Source organism: Moschus berezovskii, chromosome 10 (assembly GCF_049115385.1).
Source record: "Moschus berezovskii isolate FMDL1 chromosome 10, NW_MosBer_1.0, whole genome shotgun sequence".
NCBI classification, from domain to species: Eukaryota; Metazoa; Chordata; class Mammalia; order Artiodactyla; family Moschidae; genus Moschus; species Moschus berezovskii.
The window spans coordinates 103,746,181-103,769,583 of NC_142469.1; the positions used below are offsets into that span (position 1 = coordinate 103,746,181).

The 23,403-nt window shown below is 42.9% G+C and overlaps 1 protein-coding gene across 1 annotated transcript in view; it reads left to right on the plus strand.

The window, feature by feature from the left end:
* The window catches only part of MAP3K4 (mitogen-activated protein kinase kinase kinase 4), a 116,550-nt gene that overhangs the window by 28,679 nt on the left and 64,468 nt on the right, over positions 1–23,403 (plus strand). Inside the window, exons 3-4 of the mRNA XM_055433834.2 lie at positions 6,690–6,880; positions 20,028–21,394. Of these exons, the coding sequence (XP_055289809.2) occupies positions 6,690–6,880; positions 20,028–21,394 (1,558 nt within the window). The remainder of the gene's footprint in view (positions 1–6,689; positions 6,881–20,027; positions 21,395–23,403) is intronic.

Sequence of the window (23,403 nt, forward strand, 5' to 3'; positions counted from 1 at the left end):
TCTTTAATTCTTACAGCCTTTAAAAATTTGCATTCTTCAAATTATTAAATGTGATTTTATTAAAATAGAATTTAGATAATTAAGTCTAAAGTATCAAAAGATAAAATTATTAACCTTGCAAATCCATTTATTCAGCAGATAGCGGTGGCCACGTAACCTGCCCCGGGCACTGTTCCCCACACTGAACGAACAGTGGACAGATGAGGTCCCTGCCCTCATGAAGCTTTGAGTCTAGTTGGGGGATAGTTTCTTACTCATTTCCATAGGAAATCTTGTTTTAACATGTTTGCTTGTGTTTAAAAAATGAATTATAGTTGAAAGAGTTTGAATGTCTATACTGAAAAATAATGAAGGCTTGCTGTTTTGCACAGAGCTAAGTCAATGCAAAAGTAAAGTCATGAATGTTGGACAAACTTGAGATTTGATAACAGCTTAAGTGTAGGTAAGCTGATAGACATTCAACTACAAGCCGATTGATTGGTCAGCTAAGTTTTAATTGGTGCTTACAGTACAAGCCAACCATGCCACCTCAAACTTAACTCCTTTTAATTTATAGTGCAGGCCAAGCAAACTATGTAAGGTATCTAAAAAAGAAACCTAGAAAATCTAACCCCTTTGCCAACCCCTCCTCCCTTTCCCACAGTAGTAAAAGCCCTCCTTTAATTATTATTTCATAGAGAATAGGTCAGTGAAGAGGTGGAGAGAAACTCACACAGGTGAGAACTGTACTAATATGGAATAAAATATTTTATGTTTAAGGACTTTGCTAAGAACTTTTAATGAAGTTATTTTTTTTTAAGGGCTTTTGCAAAGCCACAGATGTTTTCAAGCTCATCTAATCCAACTTCATCATTTTATAGATGAGCTATTTCAGGCACCATGTGGTTTTACCTATGATGTCAGAGCAGAACTATTTAACCCCAAGTTATTTGAATTTTTGTCTTTCACATACTTCATTTACAGACTACACCAAACCCCTTTGGGTTGAGTTTAAACAGTACCTTTCTTAGACGGGATTCCAGATCACCTGAATGGTACTTGAGCATGGTTTCATGTTAAAAGAATGCAACATTGTTTTATGTGACTGTCAGAGGTTTAGTACCAGAAAGACATTTCACATTTGTATGTTTTTAAACACAAGGAAGAAAAATGTTTCCGGGCAGCTGATGTAGACCTTGTACTACTTTCCTTATCCAAAATAATTGGTATCCATGGAAACATTCTAAACCAGTCAGCTGGCCACATGAGCTCATCTCACATGAGCTAATACCAAGTGAGGTTTTGGATGCTTTTGGTTAGTTACTTGAAGTGATGCAAGTTCTTTTGAACATACCACTGGTATTTATTTTCCTAGATTTTGTGTCTACATGATTTTTTTTTAAAGGAAAAAAAGAATAAACTTTTGCTCAATTTCTCCTCCTACCCTACCCCCCATTGTATTCTTAGCTAAAGCTTTCTAACTGAGTAGTTTTTTTCTGGCTGCTTTTCAGATTTTTTTCTTCGTCACTGGTTTTTGGTTTTTTTTTTTACATTTGATTATGATACTCATAATCAAAAACTGGTAGTTTTCTTATAATTCTTCTGCTTGGAGTTTGCTGAGATTCTTATATCTTTGATCTGCTGCGTTTGTTGTTTTGCCACTGCCCCCCCCCCAGATTTGGAAATTTTTCAGGCTTTATTTCTTTAGAGAATTATTCTGTTCCTCCCTTTTCTTGTTTTGAGCTCCAGTAACACATATGTTACACTGGTGGTGGTTTAATCACTAAGTCCTGTCCGACTCTTACTAAATGGAATAGAATTTTTAGAAATTGGATTTTTTTTTCTGATTTGTAACCACATTAACTAGTTTTAGAGTGTTAATTTTACTGTACTTATATGAATTCAAAAGTGAAAGGGTCAGACACTCAGTCGTGTCTGACGCTGCAGCCCCATGGACTGTAGCCCACCAGGCTCCTCTGTCCATGGGGTTCTCCAGGCAAGAATCCTGGAGTGGGTTGCCATTTCCTTCTCCAGGGGGTCTTCCCGACCCAGGGATTCAGGCCAGGTCTCCTGCACTGCAGGCGGGTTCTTTACCAACGGAGCTACCAGGGAAGCGCATGTGTGTTACCCTGCAGATTACTGATGCTCTGGTCTTTCTTTCTGCTTTTTTCCTCTCAGTCTTTTTCACTCTGATTAACTTGGGTAGTCTCTAGTGCTGTGTCTTCGAGTTTATTGATCTTTTTTCTGTTGCAGCTAATCTGCTTTTATCTTTTCCAGAGTGTTTTTCATTTCATGTGTGTTTCTTCTCTGCAGGGTCCACCTGAGTCATTTCTGGTCTCTATTGATTTTTCTCCTGGATTGGGTTGTATCTTCCTGTTTCTTTGAAATTTTCATAGGATGGCAGATATTGTGAATTTTATTTATTGGATATTAGGCTTAAAAAAAATTCTTTTAGGTAACGCTGGACTTTGTTCTAAGGTTTAATTAAGTTACAAAGTTACTTGGATGGAATGTAAACCAATACCATTTCTTACAGGTGTGACCACCATCTTAACAGAGTTAAGTAAACCTTAAGAAAGTATTAAATGCATAACTTCATCTTTGTATAATGCTTCTCCTGAGATTTATTTTAATTATGAATAAATATAGTGAGGTAGCACCGTGAGCCAGGCAGCACATGGCGTTTTTCATACCTCATTTTCTGTGGTGCATAATGAATAAGGAGGGATAAACTGTCCTATGTTTGATTGATTTTAATGTAGTGTTTATGACAGTGTTCATCTTCACTTCCTTGTCATTCTTTATGTTTGTTGTTAGAATAATAAGTTTGGAAATGCTTTGAAATCAGTAGTAGTTTATTGTGAGCTTTTGTTTTGTAATACATGTAGATTTGAAGACGAGATATTCAACTTCTATAGAATTATTTAAATGGCAACCCACTCCAGTACTCTTGCCTGGAAAATCCCATGGACAGAGGAGCCTGGTGGGCTACAGTCCACGGGTTTGCAAAGAGTCGGACACCACTGAGTGACCTCACTTTAGTCTTCTACTCTGATTTGGAAAGTGCAGCCAAGTGAATTTTTCCTTGTGTAGAGAAATACTTTACCCACAGTTGGAGAACAGTACAAGACAGATACCTTTTTCTGTTTCCTCAAATTAAAGTTTTCATAAAAGTTAACATTTTCAAAATATGTGCTTTCTTAGTGGAGAAGGAAATGGCAACTCACTCCAGATTCTTGCCTGGAGAATCCTGTGGACAGAGGAGCCTGGTGGGCTGCTGTCCATGGGGTTGCACAGAGTTAGACACGACTGAAACGACTTAGCATGCATGCACACATTGGAGAAGGAAGTGGCAACCCACTCCAGTGTTCCTGCCTGGAGAATCCCAGGGACAGAGGAGCCTGGTCGGCTGCCATCTATGGGGTCGCACAGAGTCGGACATGACTGAAGTGACACTTAGTGGTAGCAGCAGCAGCAACAGCAGCCGCAGCAGTGCTTTCTTAGATTGTTTTTATCTGCTAAAAGCACTGGACCTTGTAGATAAAACAATGAACTCTCCTGTCCTGAGTTCATGACTGTCCTCGGGGCTGGGGTCTTGCCATTGGAGACTTGGCTTAGTGGAGTGTGGACATTTTTAGTCCCTCTTCAAAAATTCCTCTTCTACTTTCATGTTACATTTTGTTAGTTCATTCATCCATATAATACTGCTGGATACGGGTAAAACATTCCATTTTATTATGCCTGTCTGATGATTTAGTATTTTCTGCATAGCCTTTTATTACCATGATTTTGTTTTGTTTTTTGAGTCTTCACAACTGAATTTCCTGAACTATTTTAGAATATTGACCTTACAAATTCTTAATTACTCTATTTCTTCTTAGTCTCAGGTTAAGTTGTGTGCAGTCAGCCATCCAATAAGGCTAGGACTCAGCCTTGGGTCTTCTGCCTCCCAGGTTCATGCTCACCACCGCGGAGGGGGTGTTCTGAACCTGGTCTGATTTGCTCTTTCATACCTGACTCTGTTCAGTAATATATGAGATGTATTACCGTAGAAAAACAATGAATGGTTTTGAACATTGTGCTGAAAACTATTGGAGATACAAAAGTAATAAAATACAAAGTCCTTCCTTATCACTGACTTTATCTTAATGGAGGAAAAATAGAGTTATAATATTGGATTTAAAAGGAGTTAGAAGATGTTAAAGGGGCTTCCTTGATGGCTCAGAGTTTAAAGCATCTGCCTGTAATGTGGGAGGCCTGGGTTCGATCCCTGGGTCGGGAAGATTCCCTGGAGAAGGAAATGGCAGCTCACGCTAGTATTCTTGCCTGGAGGATCCCATGGACAAAGGAGCCTGGAGAGCCACAGTCCGTGGAGTTGCAAAGAGTTGGACATGGCTGAGCGAATTCACTTTCACTTTCAGATGTTAAAATGTTAAAGTTGTTTCTGGTGTGTTCATGCTGAAGTCAAAGGCAGATTCTCTTTCCAAGTTGAGCAGATGCATGCTGAGTGATATCAATCATTTAGTGATACTTCTCATACTGCTCCTGTTGAGCATGCTTTATGGGGTTTAGCCCTTACAGGTATGGAGTTTAACTATTTCTTGTCCTTATTTTATATATGTGCATTGCGGAGACTTTCAATAATTTGCCTGAGGCCCACACAGCTAGTAACTAACTGGCAGAGTCAGGATTTGAACCTAAGTCCCTTGTGTGAGAAAGCCTATGTTATTCATTCGAAAGCTTGGGCTGCTGCTTCTGCTGCTGCTGCTAAGTCACTTCAGTTGTGTCCGACTCTGTGCGACCCCATAGACAGCAGTCCACCAGGCTCCCCCGTCCCTGGGATTCTCCAGGCAAGAACACTGGAGTGGGTTGCCATTGCCTTCTCCAATGCGTGAAAGTGAAAAGGGAAAGTGAAGTCGCTCAGTCGTGTCTGACTCTTAGCGACCCCATGGACTGCAGCCTACAAGGCTCCTCCATCCATGGGATTTGCCAGGCAAGAGTACTGGAGTGGGTTGCCATTGCCTTCTCCGAAAGCTTGTGCTAGTAACCACAAAACCAGATGGGAATGAAATCAACAACCTTGTCATTGATAGCCATTTTTTTTTTTTATCAGTTGAATCAACTATTTTGCAGTGAGTGTAGAAGAAATGAATATAGGAAATTTAAAAATAATTTATGTCCGTGTTAATTTGCTTCAGCCGTATCTGACTCTTTGCGACCCTATGAACTAGCCCGCCAGGCTCCTCTGTCCATGGGATTCTCTGGGCATGAGTCCTGGGGTGGGTTGCCATGCCCTCCTCCAGGGAATCTTCCTGACCCAGGGATGAAACTCGTGTCTCTTATCTCTCCCGCACTGGCAGGCAGATTCTTTACCCCAAGTGCCACCTGGGAAGCCCACATTGTTATTTGCTGTGTGACTTTGTGAGTCTTAAATAATAAAGGTAGCTAGCCTGAGGGAATAGGTACATTTAAAACTTATGTCTAAACTTGCTTATGGTTTAATTTGATTCCGTTAGCTTTTGGAATATTCTGCTTGTGTGTTTGATCGTGTGGGCCTGTATGTGTGGAGGGCGTGTGCATTCATAGTATCTAGAGTGGTCTTGTCGGGTTTGAAGATCAGTTTTTGACCTGTTTCAGGGATTCTTTAAATATTTCAGTGCTGTAAATTTGAGTAATTCTGCAGCAGAATTTTTTTGAAAGATAAGGACCTTTTGTCAGTTCGTTCAATAATAATGTTATCATACTATATTTAGGGTGGGATTTTTTTTTCCCCTCATGATTTTGAAATAGCTTTGATTTTATAACAGGATGTGTAAATCTCCAGGGAGAAAACTGCTTGTATCTTGAATTTAGTTTAGAGTTCTATTTTTAAAGTATGAAGTATATTCTATAAAGAAGATTCAGAATAGGTTAGATTTTAAGGGTCCCTATTTGAAAGGAACTTCATGATTGCGTCTTTCCAGTTTGCTGTTTGGGAACTGTATCTTTCTCAGTTTATATATTAAATTTTATTTTCGTTAGCATTGTAAAAAATAGAACTTTATCCAAGTAATGGTATTGTTCGGGAAGTCTCCTGGGGACAGAGAATTGGCAGGAAGTTTCCAGAGACCAGTTTAAGGAGGAACTGCCATTTGGAAGTCAGGAGAAAGCCGTTCCCTTCTCCTGCACAGCGTCTCCCCCATGCCCCTCCCCAGCGCTGCGCTGCGGTGTTGATCAGAGAACACAGAACGCAGCCCTGCCATGTCATCCACGCGCTCTGCTTGGGTCCTGCTCTCTGTTCTGTCTGTGTGTGCTTCAGAAAGAAAGGAGCGGGCCTCTGAAGTCAGGGCAGGACTTGCCCACTCAGCAGTTCAGCTTGTCACCGCCTAGCACGTGAGCGATGCTCAGTTCGGTCGGATTTGTATCTTCCAGTTCTTTGCTCTTTTTTTCCCAATCCTCAAGTATTTAGTTTTAAACTTCATTTATGTTGGAAAGAATTCTCCAAACAACAGAAACAGCACCTCAGTGCGTGCTGAGAGCAGGAACACGGTGCCTGCGTTCTCCTAGTGAGTTTTCGTAGCTACAATAGGGGAGCAAGACACACCAGGCTAAGGAGATGGCAGAGCCATGGAGAAGTGTTACAGAGAGTTCTCAAAGGAGCTTGGAGTGGTTTAAGTTTGAATTCACTTCACCTGTCACTGAGTATTTTCTCCGCTTGTTGTCTTTACCAGGCAAGAGTACGCATTGGGAGATTCAGCTTGCAAGAATTCCGAATCCGATCCTGAGGACTTTTCAGATGAAGCCAACACAGAGAACCTTTATGGCACCTCTCCTCCCAGCACGCCTCGGCAGATGAAACGCATGTCCTCCAAGCACCAGAGGAATAATGTCGGGAGGCCTGCCGGCCGCGCGAATCTGAAAGGTCAGTCTTGCCTGGAAAAGATATACGTGCGATGGCATCTCTGTGCCGCAGTGCACTGTGATGGACACCTTCTACAATAATGGTGGTTAGTCCGCTTCTTTTAAGTTTGATTTTATGCTGCCTGAAAGTTTTATTTTGACACTTTTGGGTTATTAGCAATATTGTTAATAAAGGAGAAACTGACTCTCCGGAGGCGGAAAGACTTGTCCTGAGTGTTCCTTCAGGTCAGCCTGTGAGGCATTCGCGTTCCTTCTAGGATGTGGAGGAGACCGTGGGGATGCTGTCGGCGTGCGTGTCCCGGACGGCTAGCTGCGAGTATGCAGATCTGTGACCTTCTTTCCTTCTTCGTATCTCTTGGGCGGGACCTCCTAGATTCTGTCTCCCGGACATGACGTCCTGGGCTGGTGGGGAGAGGCAGGGCCCAGCTGTCTCCTCCACGGTTCTCTGGGCGGCCTGAGACCCGTGCTCTCTGCCCTTGGGTGTGGGGCCCCCCTGTGCCCTAAGCACAGCACCCAGATGGTACCTTGTCAGCACGTGCAGAACCTCTGTTTCACCTTTCTCTGTGTTTGGAATCCCGAAGCCCAGATGGTGTTCTGCTCCTGGGGACGGAGACTGTTCTGTGTTTTCATTTCTTCCTCCTCGGAGCATGTCACTGCTGTGCATTTCTGAGGCCGGAGAATTGAAGCGTGCAGACCTGGCTTCCTTGTACCTACTCTCTAACGCAGAACCTCAGGTCACCGAGGCCTTACGGTTTTAGAAACTTTCTTGATTTCAGCAAATGACTTGTCCTAAAGCTGATCTCTTAGCTTCCTAGAACTCATCCACCTGTTACTGCGCAAGGTCGAGCTTTCATTCCTTGTCTCCTCTGAGAATTTCCCCTTTTCATGTGTTCTTACTGGAAACCCTCACTCCCAGTTCTCCCTTTCTGTAGCCCGCGTTCTTCTGCTCTTTTTGGTCAGCTTCCCTTCCCCACACCTTTCTTCCGTACGCTGATCTCTCATGGTTGATGTTGGAGAGTCCATTCTGGGTCCCTGTCATATATAACTCTTCTCCCAGAAAGAAGAAAGGTCAGAGAGGTGGACTTTATTGTATTTGTTTGCTTGAATGACTTCTTATCCAAGGAGGAATTCCTAGGTAGTAAATAGTCTTTCTTTCCTATGGGGAAGACTTTTTTTGTTTGTTTTAAAACTTTATTTGTAGTAGGATATTAACCTATGGCCCGTATTTACCCTGTTTGGAAAGTAATAGCTTTCTATTGCAGTATAGTATCTTTAAAATCAGTCCTTATCCATTTTCTCAAAAGAATTTCTCAGACGCCTGCAGAAGTGCCTTATCTAAAGTAGTATCAGTGAAGCAGCATCTCCGGAGTTGTAGTAAGTTAGTGACTTACTTGCTTTGTGGTGCTGAAACGTGACGATGCCAACAGGACATCTGCTTTTTCTTTACTGGTTGGTTCATACAGTTCTGGAGGCATTGCTCTGGTGGCTCAGCAGTAAAGAATCCGCCTGCAGTGCGGGAGACATGGGTTCTGTCCCTGAGTGGGGACGATTCCCCTTTAGGAGGAAATGGCAACCCGCTCCACTGTTCTTGCCTGGAGAATCTCGTGGATCCATAGGGCTGCAAAAGACTTGGACATGACTGAGCGATGAAACCACAGCAACAGTTTTAGAACAGAAGTTGAGAACACAGTTCCCCCCTTTACAGATTAAGAAAGTGGGGCCCAGGGTTTTAAAGCAGCTTCTTAGCAGCCAGAAGGCTTGAGCGAGTGGCCGGATTGATTTTAGGTACTTTTTTTTTGACCACGCTGTGCAGCTTGTGGGATCTTTGTTCCTGACGAGGTATTGAACCCAAGTCCTCGGCAGTGAGAATGTGGGGTCCTAACCCACTGGTGCCAAGGAGTTCCCAGGACTGATTTCAGAGTTAGTTCTCCTGGGCCTCAGTTGGGACTCTATTCCCAGTTCGAGCAGCAGAGGTTAAGCTCTGAATGTGGTGCTTGAGATGACTCTGCGTGCTCAGTCGTGTCCGGCTCTGTGCGACCCCATGGGCTGTAGCCCACCAGTCTCCTCTGTCCACGGGATTCTCCAGGCAAGAATCCTGGAGTGGGGTGACGTTTCCTCTTCCAGGGGCTCTTCCTGACCCAGGGATTGAACCCACGTCTCCTACATCTCGTGCCTGGGCAGGCAGATTCTTGACCACGGAGTCACCTGGGAAGCCCATTCAGATGACTGTGCATCGTCACTTATCAGTCAGAAAACCAGTCACTGGATACTTGTTGAGCTCCTGCTGTTGTTCAGGGCTGTGCCGGAGATAGAAGGTAGAGGAGACTCACAATCGGATTGTGAGTCAAAAAGAGAAAGACAGGCAGACGCGAGAGACGCCCGGCCCCGGTGGCGCAGACGCGAGAGACGCCCAGCTCTGGCGCAACCTACCACGTGCAGAATCATGGCTGAGAGGAGCTGCCCCGCGCCCAGGGTTAGGGCGGTGGCCGAGAGGAGCTGTGCCACCTCCAGGAGGCGGTGGCTGCTTGGGCACCGGAGGGCTGAGAGGAGCTGATCCACATTCAAAGCAGGAGGGGCGGCCTTGAGGAGATACCCCTCGTCCAAGGTAAGGTACAGCGGCTGCGCCTTGCTGGAGCAGCTGGGAAGAGATACTCCACGACCAAGTGGAATATAAGAATCCAGTGTTCTGGGGAGGAAGGAACAAGATGGCGGAGGGATAAGACAGCGAGACCACTTTCTCCCCCACAAATTCATCAAAAGAACATTTGAACGTGGAGTAAAGTCCACAAAACAACTTCTGAATACTGGCAGAGGTCATCAGGCTCCCAGAAAAGCAGCCCATTGTCTTCTAAAGGAGAGAGAAGAAATCCAGCTCCACCCACCAGAACACCAACACATGCTTCCCTAACCAGGGAACCCGGACAAGTCACCCGTCCAACCCCACACACAGCGAAGAAACTACATAATAAAGAGAACTCCACAAACTGCAAGAAGAGGGAAAGGCCACCCCAAGCAAAGCAATATAAGCAAGATGAAGAGGCAGAGAAATACCCAGCAAGTAAAGGAACAAGATAATTGCCCACCAACACAAACAAAAGAAGAAGATATAGGGAATTTACCTGATAAAGAATTTCAAATTTTGATGGTGAAAATGATTCAAAATCTTGAAAGCAAAATGGAGTTACAGATAAATAACCTGGAGAAAAGGATTGAGAAGATGGAAGAAAGATTTAATAAGGACTTAGAAGAAATAAAAAAGAGTCAATATACAATGAATAATGCAATAGATGAGATCAGAAACACTCTGGAGGGAACAACCAATAGAATAACAGAGGCAGAAGACAGGATTAGCGAACTAGAAGATAGAATTGTAGAAATAAATGAAACAGAGAGGAAAAAAGAAAAACGAATTAAAAGAAATGAGGACAATATTAGAGACCTCTGGGACAATGTTAAACGCTCCAACATTCGAATCATAGGAGTCCCAGAAGAAGAAGACAAAAAGAAAGACCATGAGAGAATACTTGAGGAGATAATAGTTGAAAACTTCCCTAAAATAGGGAAAGAAATAATCACCCAAGTCCAAGAAATCCAGAGAGTCCCCAACAGGATAAACCCAAGGCGAAATACTCCAAGACACATATTAATCAAATTAACAAAGATCAAACACAAAGAACAAATATTAAAAGCAGCAAGGAAAAAGCAGCAAATAACACATAAGGGGATTCCCATAAAGATAACAGCTGATCTTTCAACAGAAACTCTTCAGGCCAGAAGGGAGTGGCAAGACATACTTAAAGTGATGAAAGAAAATAACCTACAGCCCAGATTACTATACCCAGCAAGGATCTCATTCAAATATGAAGGAGAAATCAAAAGCTTTACAGACAAGCAAAAGCTGAGGGAATTCAACATCACCAAACCAGCTCTCCAACAAATGCTAAAGGATCTTCTATAGACAGGAAACACAGAAAGAGTGTATAAACTTGAACCCAAAGCAATAAAGAAAATGGCTACGGGATCGTACTTATCAATAATTACCTCAAACGTAAATGGGTTGAAATTTTCAAAAAGGCTAGGAAACAATTCTCATAGCCATCAATAGTTTAGTGTTGAGTTCATAAATAGTTTTTAAAGTTTGGGACAAACTGTAGTATTTGCTATTTGAAGTACTATTTGTAATTGGCATATTACGATGTAACATTGGTCTTCATTTCCAACTTAAAATGCCTAAAAATGCCTAACAGGTTTTTAGATTTGTGAATTTTAGTTGAAATGTATTTTATGATGTTACTAAACCTGCAGAAATATTGAAATATTTCAGAGAACTTATTCACTGTACATTTAATTTATTTTATTTATAAAAGTTATGAACTGTAGAAAGTTTTACTTGTTGGGTCAAATGCTTGTTGCATTTGAAGTGCTAGTTACAAGAAAATCAAATACCTTCAATGTATAAATGCTATTAAGTTTTTAAAGGACTCTGGAGTATAAGTAAGTTTGTTTAAAGAAATTTAGTCTATTCAACCTGAATCAGCTCTGTCAAACATTAATTAAAAGCCTCATTTAAAAATAAATAAATAAATAATGGTGGTGGGAGGGAGGGTTGGGAAGCTGGCTGGAGGTGGAGGTGGTGAAGTTTATAAATCTAATTAAAAATGAAGTTGCATTTCCATTTTCCAAAACCACCCATCCACCAGCGTACTGTGTCACTAGACATTATGTACGATTTTACTTTGCGACAGAAACCATTACATTTAAAAATTCATTACCGCAAGGTTAGTTAGACACATGATGGATGCGGCTTTAATCCTGCCATATATTATTACAGTTAAAATGTAAATGATGAAAAATATTTTGTGCTTATCAGCATTTATGTGGAAATGTGTTTTACAGTGATATATGGTGTTATATTTCTATTATTGTGATGAAAAAGAAAGCAATACAAAAAGACGAAGTGTTTATTAAAACATGAAAAAAAAAAGAAATAAATGGTTTTGCAGCACTGAAGAGATTATATAAAGTAAATAAGCTAGATCAGACCTGTTTTATGTAGTAATTTTATAGTTTATTTTAATTATTTCAGTTGTAAAATATTGTTATACTGTTAATTAGTTCTGATTGTTCATATTAAACTATTGTAATGCAAATAAATAAATAAATAAAAAAGAAAAAAAAAAAGAAGGTAGAGGAGAGATTGTCTGTCTTCCTCCTCAACTTCTTTCAGTTGTTTATTTCATGAAATGACAGAATTTTAGATCTGGAAGAGGTCAGAGACCACTTTTAATTCCTGCCATTTTGCGGGTGAAGAGGGAATGCTCATGAACCTTTGACTTGTAGCTACCTGAAAGCAGACCTCGGGCATCAACGTTCTTATTCACTTAATGTTTTTTCTAGTTGCAAAAGATGACGTGTATAGGGAGTTTAGAAAATGCTGACGAAAATAAAAATGCCCGTAAACAAAGATAACGTTTGCCCTCTTGGTCCTGTAGTCTCTTGGCTTCAGTCAGTTCAGTCACTCAGTTGTGTCCAACACTGCAACCTCACGGACCGCAGCACGCCAGGCCTCCCTGTCCATCACCAACTCCAACCTCACCGACCGCAGCACGCCAGGCCTCCCTGTCCATCACCAACTCCTGGAGCTTGTTCAAACTCATGTCCACCAAGTCAGTGATGCCATCCAACCGTCTCGTCCTCTGTCGTCCCCTTCTCCTCCCACCTTCAATCTTTCCCAGCATCAGGGTCTTTTCCCAGGAGTCAGTTCTTCGCATCAGGTGGCCAAAGGATTGGAGTTTCAGCTTCAGCATTAGTCCAATGAATATTCAGGACTGATCTCCTTTAGGATGGACTGGTTTGATCTTGCAGTCCAAGGGACTCTCAAGAGTCTTCTCCAACACCACAGTTCAAAAGCATCAATTCTTCAACGCTCAGCTTTCTTTATAGTCCAGCTCTCACATCCATCCATGACTACTGGAAAAACTATAGCTTTGACTAGATGGACCTTTGTCAGCAAAGTAGTGTCTCTGCTTTTTAATATGCTGTCTAGGTTGGTCATAGCTTTTCTTCCAAGGAGCAAGTGTCTTTTAATTTCATGGCTGCAGTCACCATCTGCAGTGATTTTGGAGCCCAAGAAAAGAAAGTCTGTCTCCGTTTATAACACAGCCTCTTTGCTGACATATGGTAGTATCTGTGTTCTTGTATGGTATTGTTTCATAGCTGGCTTCCGTTTTCATTTACTGTGTTGTGAACTTTCTGTGTCATAGAGTAACCCGTGCTGAGTGACCCATTTAAGTGGCTGCTGAATCATTTGTGGAAGCATCTGTCCAGTTATCACTGACAGTTCTCAGCACTGTGCTTGGCTCCTCAAAAGAGTTACCTTTTAAATATCACAATAACCCAATGAGATGTAGGTTCTATATATTACTATTCAGCTTACGGTTGAGGAAATGACAAGAGTTTCTAGGGTGTGTAGTTTTAACTGTCCCAGTCATGCATATGTTAGAAAGTAGTTGGTTTGCCATCTGGTGAACTGTTTTGGTCATGAAAACCAAAGAAAAATGGGTAGGCAGCACCCATGTTGGGCGGGTGGGCCGTGTTACGTTGTGGTGATGAGGTGTTCATGTTGAGCGGTAGAACAGTGCTTGAGAGCTTGCCTGCTTCGAGACCTCGGCTGCCTTGCGAACGTGCAGCAGCAGAGGGTGGTGGGCGGGACCCAGACGCGGTTCCCGGATTGCCTGGGTTCCCGTCCTGGTGCTCTCAGCTCGCAACCTGCATGCCTCATCTGAGAAACAGAATGTCTTCCAGCGGCTGAGGGCTGTATGTTCAGTAAGTACTGGCTGTCATCATTATTAACGGAGAAGGCAATGGCAAGCCACTCCAGTACTCTTGCCTAGAAAATCCCATGGATGGAGGAGCCTGGTGGGCTGCAGTCCGTGGGGTCGCTGAGGGTTAGACACGAGTGAGCAACTTCACTTTCACTTTCACACATTGGAGAAGGAAATGGCAGCCCACTCCAGCGTTCTTGCCTGGAGAATCCCAGGGACGGGGGAGCCTGGTGGGCTTCTGTCTATGGGGTCACACAGAGCTGGACACGACTGAAGTGATTAGCACCTTAGCAGTCATCATTATTATTGGGAGCTGAAGATTTCCTTCTCACCGTTTGCCTTAAAATTTTAGAGTAGAGTTGAATAACTATAACACTGAGCGTTTCCTTGTTAGTCGGTCCCACTTTGAGGATGAGTCTCGAGTCACACAGCCGCTGCGGCGTGGAGCTGGGCTCCTGTCTGGATTGTCCGTTTCCGGTAGCTGCTCCCGACCCCGCTCCTGCTCCTGCTGTGTGTGTTGCCGTCACAGTCCGTTTCCACCGGGTCCGTGTCTCCCCCCTCCCTCCCTGTCCTGTGCCTTTCCCTCGCTCTCCTTTCCTCCAGCCCCTCTTGTCTTTCCCGCCCCTCCTCCCTTCCATTCCCCTCTCACTTCTCCCTCCTCCTTTCCACTGACTCAGAACTTCGGTGACTGCGTAGGCCGGTGCTGTGCTGGATGATGGATAAGCCCTTGCTGGTCTCCAGTTGCAGTCACGGAGACGAGCAGACGCCCCATCCCGTGTAGTCGAGCTGGGGTGGAGGTGAGTGAGGGGCTGCTGCGGGCGCCCACGGCAGGGACTGAGCAGACCTGGGCCTGGGAAGGCTTCAGGAACAAGCGGCATTCGTGCTGCGACCTGAAGGCTGAGTTCGGAAGACCGGTGTTTCAGACTCGTTTGTCATTCATCAGAGTATATTGGTCTCTCAGTGTTTTCAAGGGCTTTTTAGAGTTAATTAGATTGGCCAGACTTTTTTTCAGAGCTTCCCAGGGAAATAGGAATGGATGCCTTCTTTCTTTCTCTCTGTGACAAGCAAAGGCTGCCTGAATCATCCCCTTCACTTTAGAACTGCGTGAAAGTGGAGCTCATGTCTTTAATGAACGTCACCAATGGTCCTTTCACGTTTCCGGTCATCTGTCGCTGTGAGACAGACCACGCCAAAGCGTGGTGTTCTGAAGGAGCCCCCGTTTTCTTGTGCCCACAGCCCTGTGGGCAGGTGTCCGGGCAGCGTGCAGCTCCTCTACCGGGTGATGGCTGGGGCTTAGCTGGCACAGCTCAGCTGGCTGGCGGTGCTGTTGTAGCCCGGCTGGGCCCCCATGTTTTCTCCACGTGGAGTCTGCTGGGATGGCTCTTTCTCTGACTCTGCCACCTGGATGGAGAGCTGGTTGGCACTGTCCTTTTTTCCACGTGACCTTCCACGTGGCTGGCCTGGCCTTCTTCACAGTACCCTGGTCCCAGATAACTGGACTTCTTAAGTGACAGCTTCCTTCCTTCAGCTAGTTCAAGAGGTCCAGGTGGAATCTGAAAGTCCTGGGAGGCCCCATAGCATCACGGCTGCTGCCTTCTTTTGCCTCGCAGGGCCAATCAACACCCAGAGCAGGCGGGGCTGCGCCTGGAGCCGTGGTTCCCTGGTTGTCCTGAGAGATCCGTTCCTCCCTGCACGTGAAGTTTGGGGCCTTAGTGTCTGGTCAGTCCCGCTGCCTTTGCGTCCTCCTGCCCCCCTCCATTATAAGTGGAAGCGCCGTCAGGAGCATCCTTGGAGGAACGTAAGGTCACCCATAGGTGACTGCATGCTGGAAGTGGGCAAGAGGAACCACTGACGCCGTTTTCTTTAGACAGTAGCCGTTGTCACGCGCTGATCGTATGGGTTTGATTGTTTAAATATTCTTATCGTCCGCTCAGAATAACTGCTGCTGTTACAGACTGATTTTTTATAACTAGAAGTTCGTCCCGGGCCTGAATCATACCCACCGTTTACTGCATCTCCCACTGTAGCAAAGGAAGTAAGCTGAGCGGGTCCCGTGTGTCAGTGGGCTCGATGCGGACGAGGACGCCGGGTCAGAGCGTGTCTCAGGGCGAGTCTGCCCTGTGGCCGTCCTGGGCGCCGTTTTGCGGCAGTGATGTAACACTGTGAGAGCCAGGGCGCAGAGGCCCGTGCATCAGAATTGGCACATCCTGTCCACACACATGCACACACTCATCCCCTCACCGTTAGCAAGCATGTCAAGGTGTGTGTCTGTGTCTGTGAGCTTTTGCTAGCACGGCGAGAGTAGCAGGTTTTTAAAAAATCATACTGCTCTAAAATTGATCTGCTAAAATGGTTATGAATGAGATTCAGTCGCTGTAGTTGGAGGAATGCTCGCTGTGAGCCAGAGCATTTTGCATGTTTATTGTCTGGCTTAAAATATTCTCCTGCCTTCCTTTCTGCCTTTATTTAAGGTGACCCCGTTCTTCAAGGCCATCAGCCAGGTAAGTACCTGGTCTTGCTTAACTCTTCTACAGATGAGTCCTGTACCCTCTGTAGTCTGTCCTTTATGGCACTCAGCTTCTTAGCCTTTCCTCGGTCACACGGTCCTGCCCTGGGAGCAGCTCTGACAGGTGTAAAGGTGGTTGACAGCACAAACTTAAGTTACAGTAGGATCCCCGTCGGGACATTCGCATCTGTCTGACCATCTGTGAGATGCAGTCCTCCCATCATGTGTTGTTGTGAAGATGATGACAATGTCTATAAAGCCCTTACCTCGGAAATGAGAGATTCAATAAAGCATTGTTTTCCCAAGCGTGGTGTCGTTCTAGCCAGGCTGAATCAGAGGCCCTGGGAATGGGCCCGGGAATCTGCGTTGCAGCAAGAATCTGAGTGATTCTTTAATGTTGACTGAAGTTTGAGAACCTTGGATTCGGGGGTCTCTTAAGTCCCTTCAGATTGCTGATATCGACAGTCTAGCACATCATTGCCATAAATATCATCTCTCAGTTAAAGAGCAGGTATCTGTTTCTACTTTCTCATTTGAGAGATCGCAGAGGGCTGGTGTTTTGAATTTGACATACATGGATGAAAGAACATAAGAATTGCAGGGGCTTGATAAAACTTACATTTTATACATATTCTAAAGAGTCATTTCTAGGTGTGAATTGCAAGGAATTCACTTGATTGTCTTAGACCTGTTGAAACCACTGATTCATATTGCTTCTCATTTGTTTGCGTTTGGTTTTATTATACAATTTTTTTTTGTTCTTTTCCTTTCATGTTTTTCTGATTTGGCAGGAGTTATTGGTAATTGGTCAAAGGAAGCAGTAACTTCTTGGAAGGTTTGTTTTAACAGTACTGCAGAATCACACCACTCAATTTATAGCCACTTGGGAGATCGCTATTCATTAGTCTTATTTAAGTCATTATGAATTAGTTCTGTAGTACTGTAATTAGAACTTGTATAAAGCATTCTGTATACTTTTGATCCATTCTCCTTTCCAGAAACTCTGACTTTCTGTTCATTGCAGAGGGATTTAGTATGGGCAGAAAACTAAACAAGCAAAGATTGCTATTTTCTTTTTGCACGGTAGCTAGACTGGATCTTGAATCTGGAGCTTAAATTTTCAGTTTAAATGATGTCATTTTAATGTTATATCAGTTTCCATTTGTGTTTTTTTTAAACCAATTTGGCTTTTTATTTTGGGAAAAAATATAGCTTCTTTGTCTTATCTTCCTCTTTTCCCAATTTACTTTCCTTTATGCACATTGTAAATCCAAACACTGAACCATTCATTGCTTTTTGTAAGTACAAAATTTCAAAAAAAAATTGTTTAATATACCATTTGTATGCTACAAGATAGGCTTCACAAGATGTGTGTATAATCTGCAAAACTTAGGTCTCTAGGCTTGCCAAAATTTGATTCTGTATTTACAGAAAAGTGGGGTTATAGCATTTCTCTTCTTAAGTCCTTTTAATTGTTAGAATGAAGATCAAGGCTGAGAAGCTTCATCTCTTGATATTTTCATGCTTTGATTGTTAGCTCTGTGGTGAGTTTAACGTAGATTTGGGCTTAAAGTTCATAATGCAGTCTTCTTTGTTGTTAGATTGTCACAGCTACCGGGTGGCTCAGTGGTAAATCCACCTGTAATGCAGGAGCCATGGGTTCAATCCCTGGGTTGTGAAGGTCCCTTGGAGAAGGAAATGGCAGCCTGCTCCAGGATTCTTCCCTGGGGAATCTCTTGGACAGAGGACTTAGCGATTAAACAGCGGCAACTCCCAGTTAACTCTTTGTTTCCCTTAGAATCTTTAAATCATGGATTAGAAGAACATTTATAATTTCTGTGGAATTACTGAGTCAAGTGGTAGTTCTGATTTTAGTTTTTTGAGGAAACGTCTACAGTGACTGCACCAGTTTAGATTCCCACCAACAGTGTATGAGGATTCCTTTTTCTCCACATCCTTGCCAACGTTTGTTATTTGTGTTGTTTTTGATGAAAGCCATTCTGAGTGAAGAAATTTCTTGAATGGACTGTGTAAAAAGTTTTAAGACATGTAGAGTAAAGTAGATTAAAATAACAGATAAAATTTCCATTGTTTAAAAGTATTGCTAATTTAAAATATAGTAATAATAGTTTTATATTAAAATATAACACAAATGCGTATAGACAGATAAAATCCTTTTTGATGGATTGTAAAACAAATTGAATATCAGTAAATCAAATTGGAAGTGCTTTTAGAAATACTTGTTTGAAAAATCCTTACTTTAAAACTAAGTTAAATTGATTTGGAGATATATTGGTTTTGAACAAATTTTCTTTGTTAAATTAACTTTAACAGAGTTATATTAGTCTGGGTATATTAATCTGTAAATTGATTTTGGGTGTGTTAGTCTGTAATCATATAAATACACCCTATTTCATAAAATCTGAAGGCATACTGTGCTATTATATACTAAGAAAAAATGCTTATAATTGATTCACAATATATTCTTACACTTAGAATTTTTAATTATTTATCTAAAGAACTCTTTTATACTTTCTGATATTTAGATACACATTTTTAAAAGCCATTTATTACTTTTGTGCATGTGTATATAAAGGAAAATATAAATGAAATATATTAGTGGATATTTTCCTAAAAGTTGTTTATATTACCATTAACTATAAAGCATATTCTAATTTCAAAGAAGTTGAAATACAAAATGTGTGTCCTAGATTCAAGGAGACAAACCGTACCTTGAGTGTAGAGGGGAAACGGGGATGGTGCTGTAGGCTTGGGCGTTGTCAGTGTGTGACGGGCACGTGAAGGTCACCCAGGGAGAAGGCAGGTGAGGCGGGAGAGACCCACGAGAGGAGGACTTTGAGAAACGCGCACTTTTCACGGAGTGAGCCAAGGTCCCAGGACGGACTTCGGAAGCAGAAGACAACCCTGAGACTGCTGCATGTGGAAGATGAGAGAATGGAGGGGTCTCTGTCAGGTAGAGATGGTTCAGAGGGTCAGAGATGCCAAACAGGAAGGAGACGTGTGTTCGTTTCAAAGCTTGGGAACTCAGTTAGTAGAACTATTCACAGTTCTTTGAAGGAGAAGTGTAGTGTTTGCTTTCTTTGCATTAATTTTGAATGATTTTTACGTGCCAGTACAATAGACTAGGCAAATTTTACTAAATTAAGCTATGTCTTCAGTTTCCTTAATGTTAAATTAAGAAATGTTACTGTTCACTTGTTTGTGGCAAAGAAGAAATCAAGGAACAGAAATTAAGGTAAGCATTTTTGCTTACGTGTCTTCCAGTGTTTCAGGAGAATAATCTTAAGGTGCCTTAAGGGTTCTTTCCTCCATCTACTTGATTTTACAAATGACAAAAGTAACCCAGAAAACTTAACCGATTTGCTCTAAGTTGATGCTTCAGTTCATGGCCAAGGCAGGAAACGGATGTGTCTCTAAGTCAGGTGCTGTCGGGTCTGCTGTACTGTTTCTCTCTTCTGAGTCTAAGGTGATAACTCGTGAAGATTTGATTTAGCTGGATGACTGCACTTTGTAGTAGACAGGTAAACAGCTGGTTTTAGGTTAGTAGTGGAGGACATTATAGAGTATAGCAAGTATTATGTAACAGGAAAAATGGGTAAAACCTTTTTAAAAGTTTAGAGAGAAATGTTTTGTGTGTGTGTGTTCTCTTAATTTTCAGCACACAGTATGATTATTTTCTCCAGTGGCAGTCTGCAAATATAAATACACGTGGGTATCAGTCTTATGGAAAATATTGAGAACAGCTTGATCTTTTAGAGTAACGTTAATGTTGTGCTTTTTTTTTTTTTTGTTAATAGAAAAAATGAATGCACCAAACCAGCCTCCACACAAAGACACTGGAAAACCTGCGGAGAGCGTGGAAGAATACAGCTATAAGCAGGAGAAGAAGATCCGGGCGGCCCTCAGGTCCACAGAGCGGGATCATAAGAAGAACGCGCAGTGCTCGTTCATGCTGGACTCAGTCGGGGGGACTCTGCCCAAAAAGTCCATCCCAGGCGTGGATCTCAATAAGCCTTACCTCAGTCTCGGCTGCAGCAATGCTAAGCTTCCGGTCTCTGTGCCCGTGCCGATAGCCAGAACCGCCCGCCAGACTTCCAGGACTGATTGTCCGGCAGATCGCTTAAAATTTTTTGAAACTCTCCGACTTCTGCTAAAGCTTACCTCAGTCTCAAAGAAGAAGGACAGGGAGCAAAGAGGACAGGAAAGCACGTCCGCGTTCTGGTTCAACCGATCTAACGAACTGATCTGGTTAGAGCTGCAAGCCTGGCACGCTGGCCGGACCATTAATGACCAGGACCTCTTTTTATACACAGCCCGCCAGGCCATCCCAGACATTATCAATGAAATCCTTACCTTCAAAGTTGACTATGGGAGCTTCTCCTTCGTTAGAAACGGAGCTAGTCTTAACGGTACTTCGGTAGAAGGGCAGTTCGGAGCCCCTCACGGGACGCAGCCTGTGGGTTACTCAACCTATCACGAGCACCTCCAACGCCAGAGGGTGTCCTTCGAGCAGGTCAAACGGATAATGGAGCTGCTGGAGTACATAGAGGCACTTTACCCGTCACTGCAGGCGCTTCAAAAGGATTACGAGAAGTACGCTGCGAAGGACTTCCAGGACAGGGTGCAGGCGCTCTGTCTGTGGTTAAATGTCACGAAAGACTTAAATCAGAAATTAAGGATTATGGGCACCGTTTTGGGCATCAAGAATTTATCAGACATTGGCTGGCCGGTGTTTGAAATCCCCTCCCCGCGATCGTCCAGAGGCAACGAGCCCGAGGACGAGGCCGAGGACACAGAAGGAGAGCTGAAGGAGCTGGACAGCAGCACGGACGAGAGTGAGGGAGAGCAGAGCCGTGACCCGCAGGCACCGGAGCCCAGGCCGCCCGCCGACCACGGTCTCCACATCCAGGCACCCCCGGATCGTGGCCCAAAGAAGCTCGAGAGGCTGGAATCCGAGGACGAGTCTGTCGGCTGGGGAGCCCCAGACTGCAGCACGGAGGCCGGCTTTAGTAGACACTGTCTGACTTCTATTTATAGACCCTTTGTAGACAAAGCACTGAAGCAAATGGGGTTAAGGAAGTTGATTTTAAGGCTTCACAAGCTGATGGACGGTTCCCTGCAGCGGGCACGTATAGCACTGGTAAAGAGCGACGGTCCAGTGGAGGTAGGTTTCCAGCAGGCAATGAGCTTACCCTTCGTTCCACTGTTACTTGTAAATTACAGTATATGTTGTGTTATATATGTACTTTCATAGCCTGGATTTTTGTTTGTTTGTTACTTGAAGTATAGTGAATTTACAATATTGTGCTCACAGTCTTGATATTTTTAAGGTGTGAAACAGTAGTTATTAGAAATTGCAGATGTAAACATTTCTATAAAGTGTTGTGATAAATGGGAAAATGGATCTATGAAAACTGTGAAGCTGGGTGAAATTAAGTGTGTGGAGGGGGAAAAAAAAAATCCAACGATTTAAATATAGGATGGAGAAGGACAGGCTAGGTATAAATAAAGAGGGAAGAAAGCAACAATCATGGGTGACCACAGGCTGAATATGAGTCAGTAAAGAAGTCAACATGATGCTAAAATATTTTTAAGTGAGTATGGCATCCAAGGTCACAGATGTAGTGCTTTCTCTATTCTTTGCAATAGCTTTACTTCCTTTTGAGTTGCATGTCCTGTTTTGATCACTGGATTTTTTTTTTTTTTTTTTGAACAGAGGAAAATTTATGCGTCGAACCTGGACTGGTCACTTATGATAATATACATGCTACAATTCCATTCTCTCCAATCATTCCACCTTCACCCTCTCCCACAGAGTCCCAAAGACTGTTCTAAATGCCTATGTCTCTTTTGCAGTCTCTTATACAGGGTTCAGGTTACCATTTTTCTAAATTCCATATATATGCGTTAATATACGGTATTGATGTTCTTCTTTCTGGCTTACTTCACTCTGTATAATTGGCTCCAATTTCATCCACCTCATTAAAACTGATTCAAATGCATTCTTTTTGATGGCTGAGAAATACTCCATTGTGTATATGTACCAAAGCTTTCTTATCCATTCATCTGCAGATGGACATCTAGGTTGCTTCCATGTCCTGGCTGTTATAAACAGTGCTGCAATGAACATTGGAGTACATGGGTCTCTTTCAATTCTGGTTTCCTCGGTGTGTATGCCCAGGATTGCGATCGCTGGATCGTATGGCAGTTCTATTTCCAGTTTTCTGAGGAATCTCCACACTGTTCTCCATAGTGGCTGTACTAGTTTGCATTCCCACCAACAGTGTAAGAGGGTTCCCTTCTCTCCACACCCTCTCCAGCACTTATTGCATGTAGACTTTTGGATAGCAGCCATTCTGACTGGTGTGAAATGGTATCTCATTGTGGTTTTGATTTGCATTTCTCTGATGATGAGGGATGTTGAGCATTTTTTCATGTGTTTATTAGCCATCTTTATGTCTTCTTTGGAGAAATATCTGTTTAGTTCTTTGGCCCATTTTTTGATTGGGTCACTTAGTTTTCTGGAATTAAGCTGCAGGAGCTGCTTGTATAATTTGGAGATTAATCCTTTATCAGTTGCTTCATTTGCTATTATTGTCTCCCATTCTGAAGGTTGTCTTCTCACCTTGCTTAGAGTTTCCTTTGCTGTGCAGAAGCTTTTGATTTTAATTAGGTCCCATTTGTTTATTTTTGCTTTTATTTCCAATATTCTGGGAGGTGGGTCTTGGAGGATCCTGCTGTGATTTATGTCGGAGAGTGTTTTGCCTACGTTCTCCTCTAGGAGTTTTATAGTTTCTGGTCTTACATTTAGATCTTTAATCCATTTTGAGTTTATTTTGGTGTATGGTGTTAGGAAGTGTTCTAGTTTCATTCTTTTACAAGTGACTGACCAGTTTTCCCAGCACCACTTGTTAAAGAGACTGTCTTTTCTCCATTTTATATTCTTGATCACTGGATTTTAAAAAGAGATGAATTACAGAGAAGGCTAAGAATGGTCATAGGGAAACAGTATACGCTGTTGGGTAAACTTAAGCATAGATGGTGGAAGTTTAATGAAAGTAGTATCAAATACGTGTTTTGGCATGTGAAGATTTTTGTGAGAGGAAAATGTCTACTAGAGGAAGTGGCTTGAAAATGGTACAGATTTGGTTTTATTAGCCTGATATCTCAGAA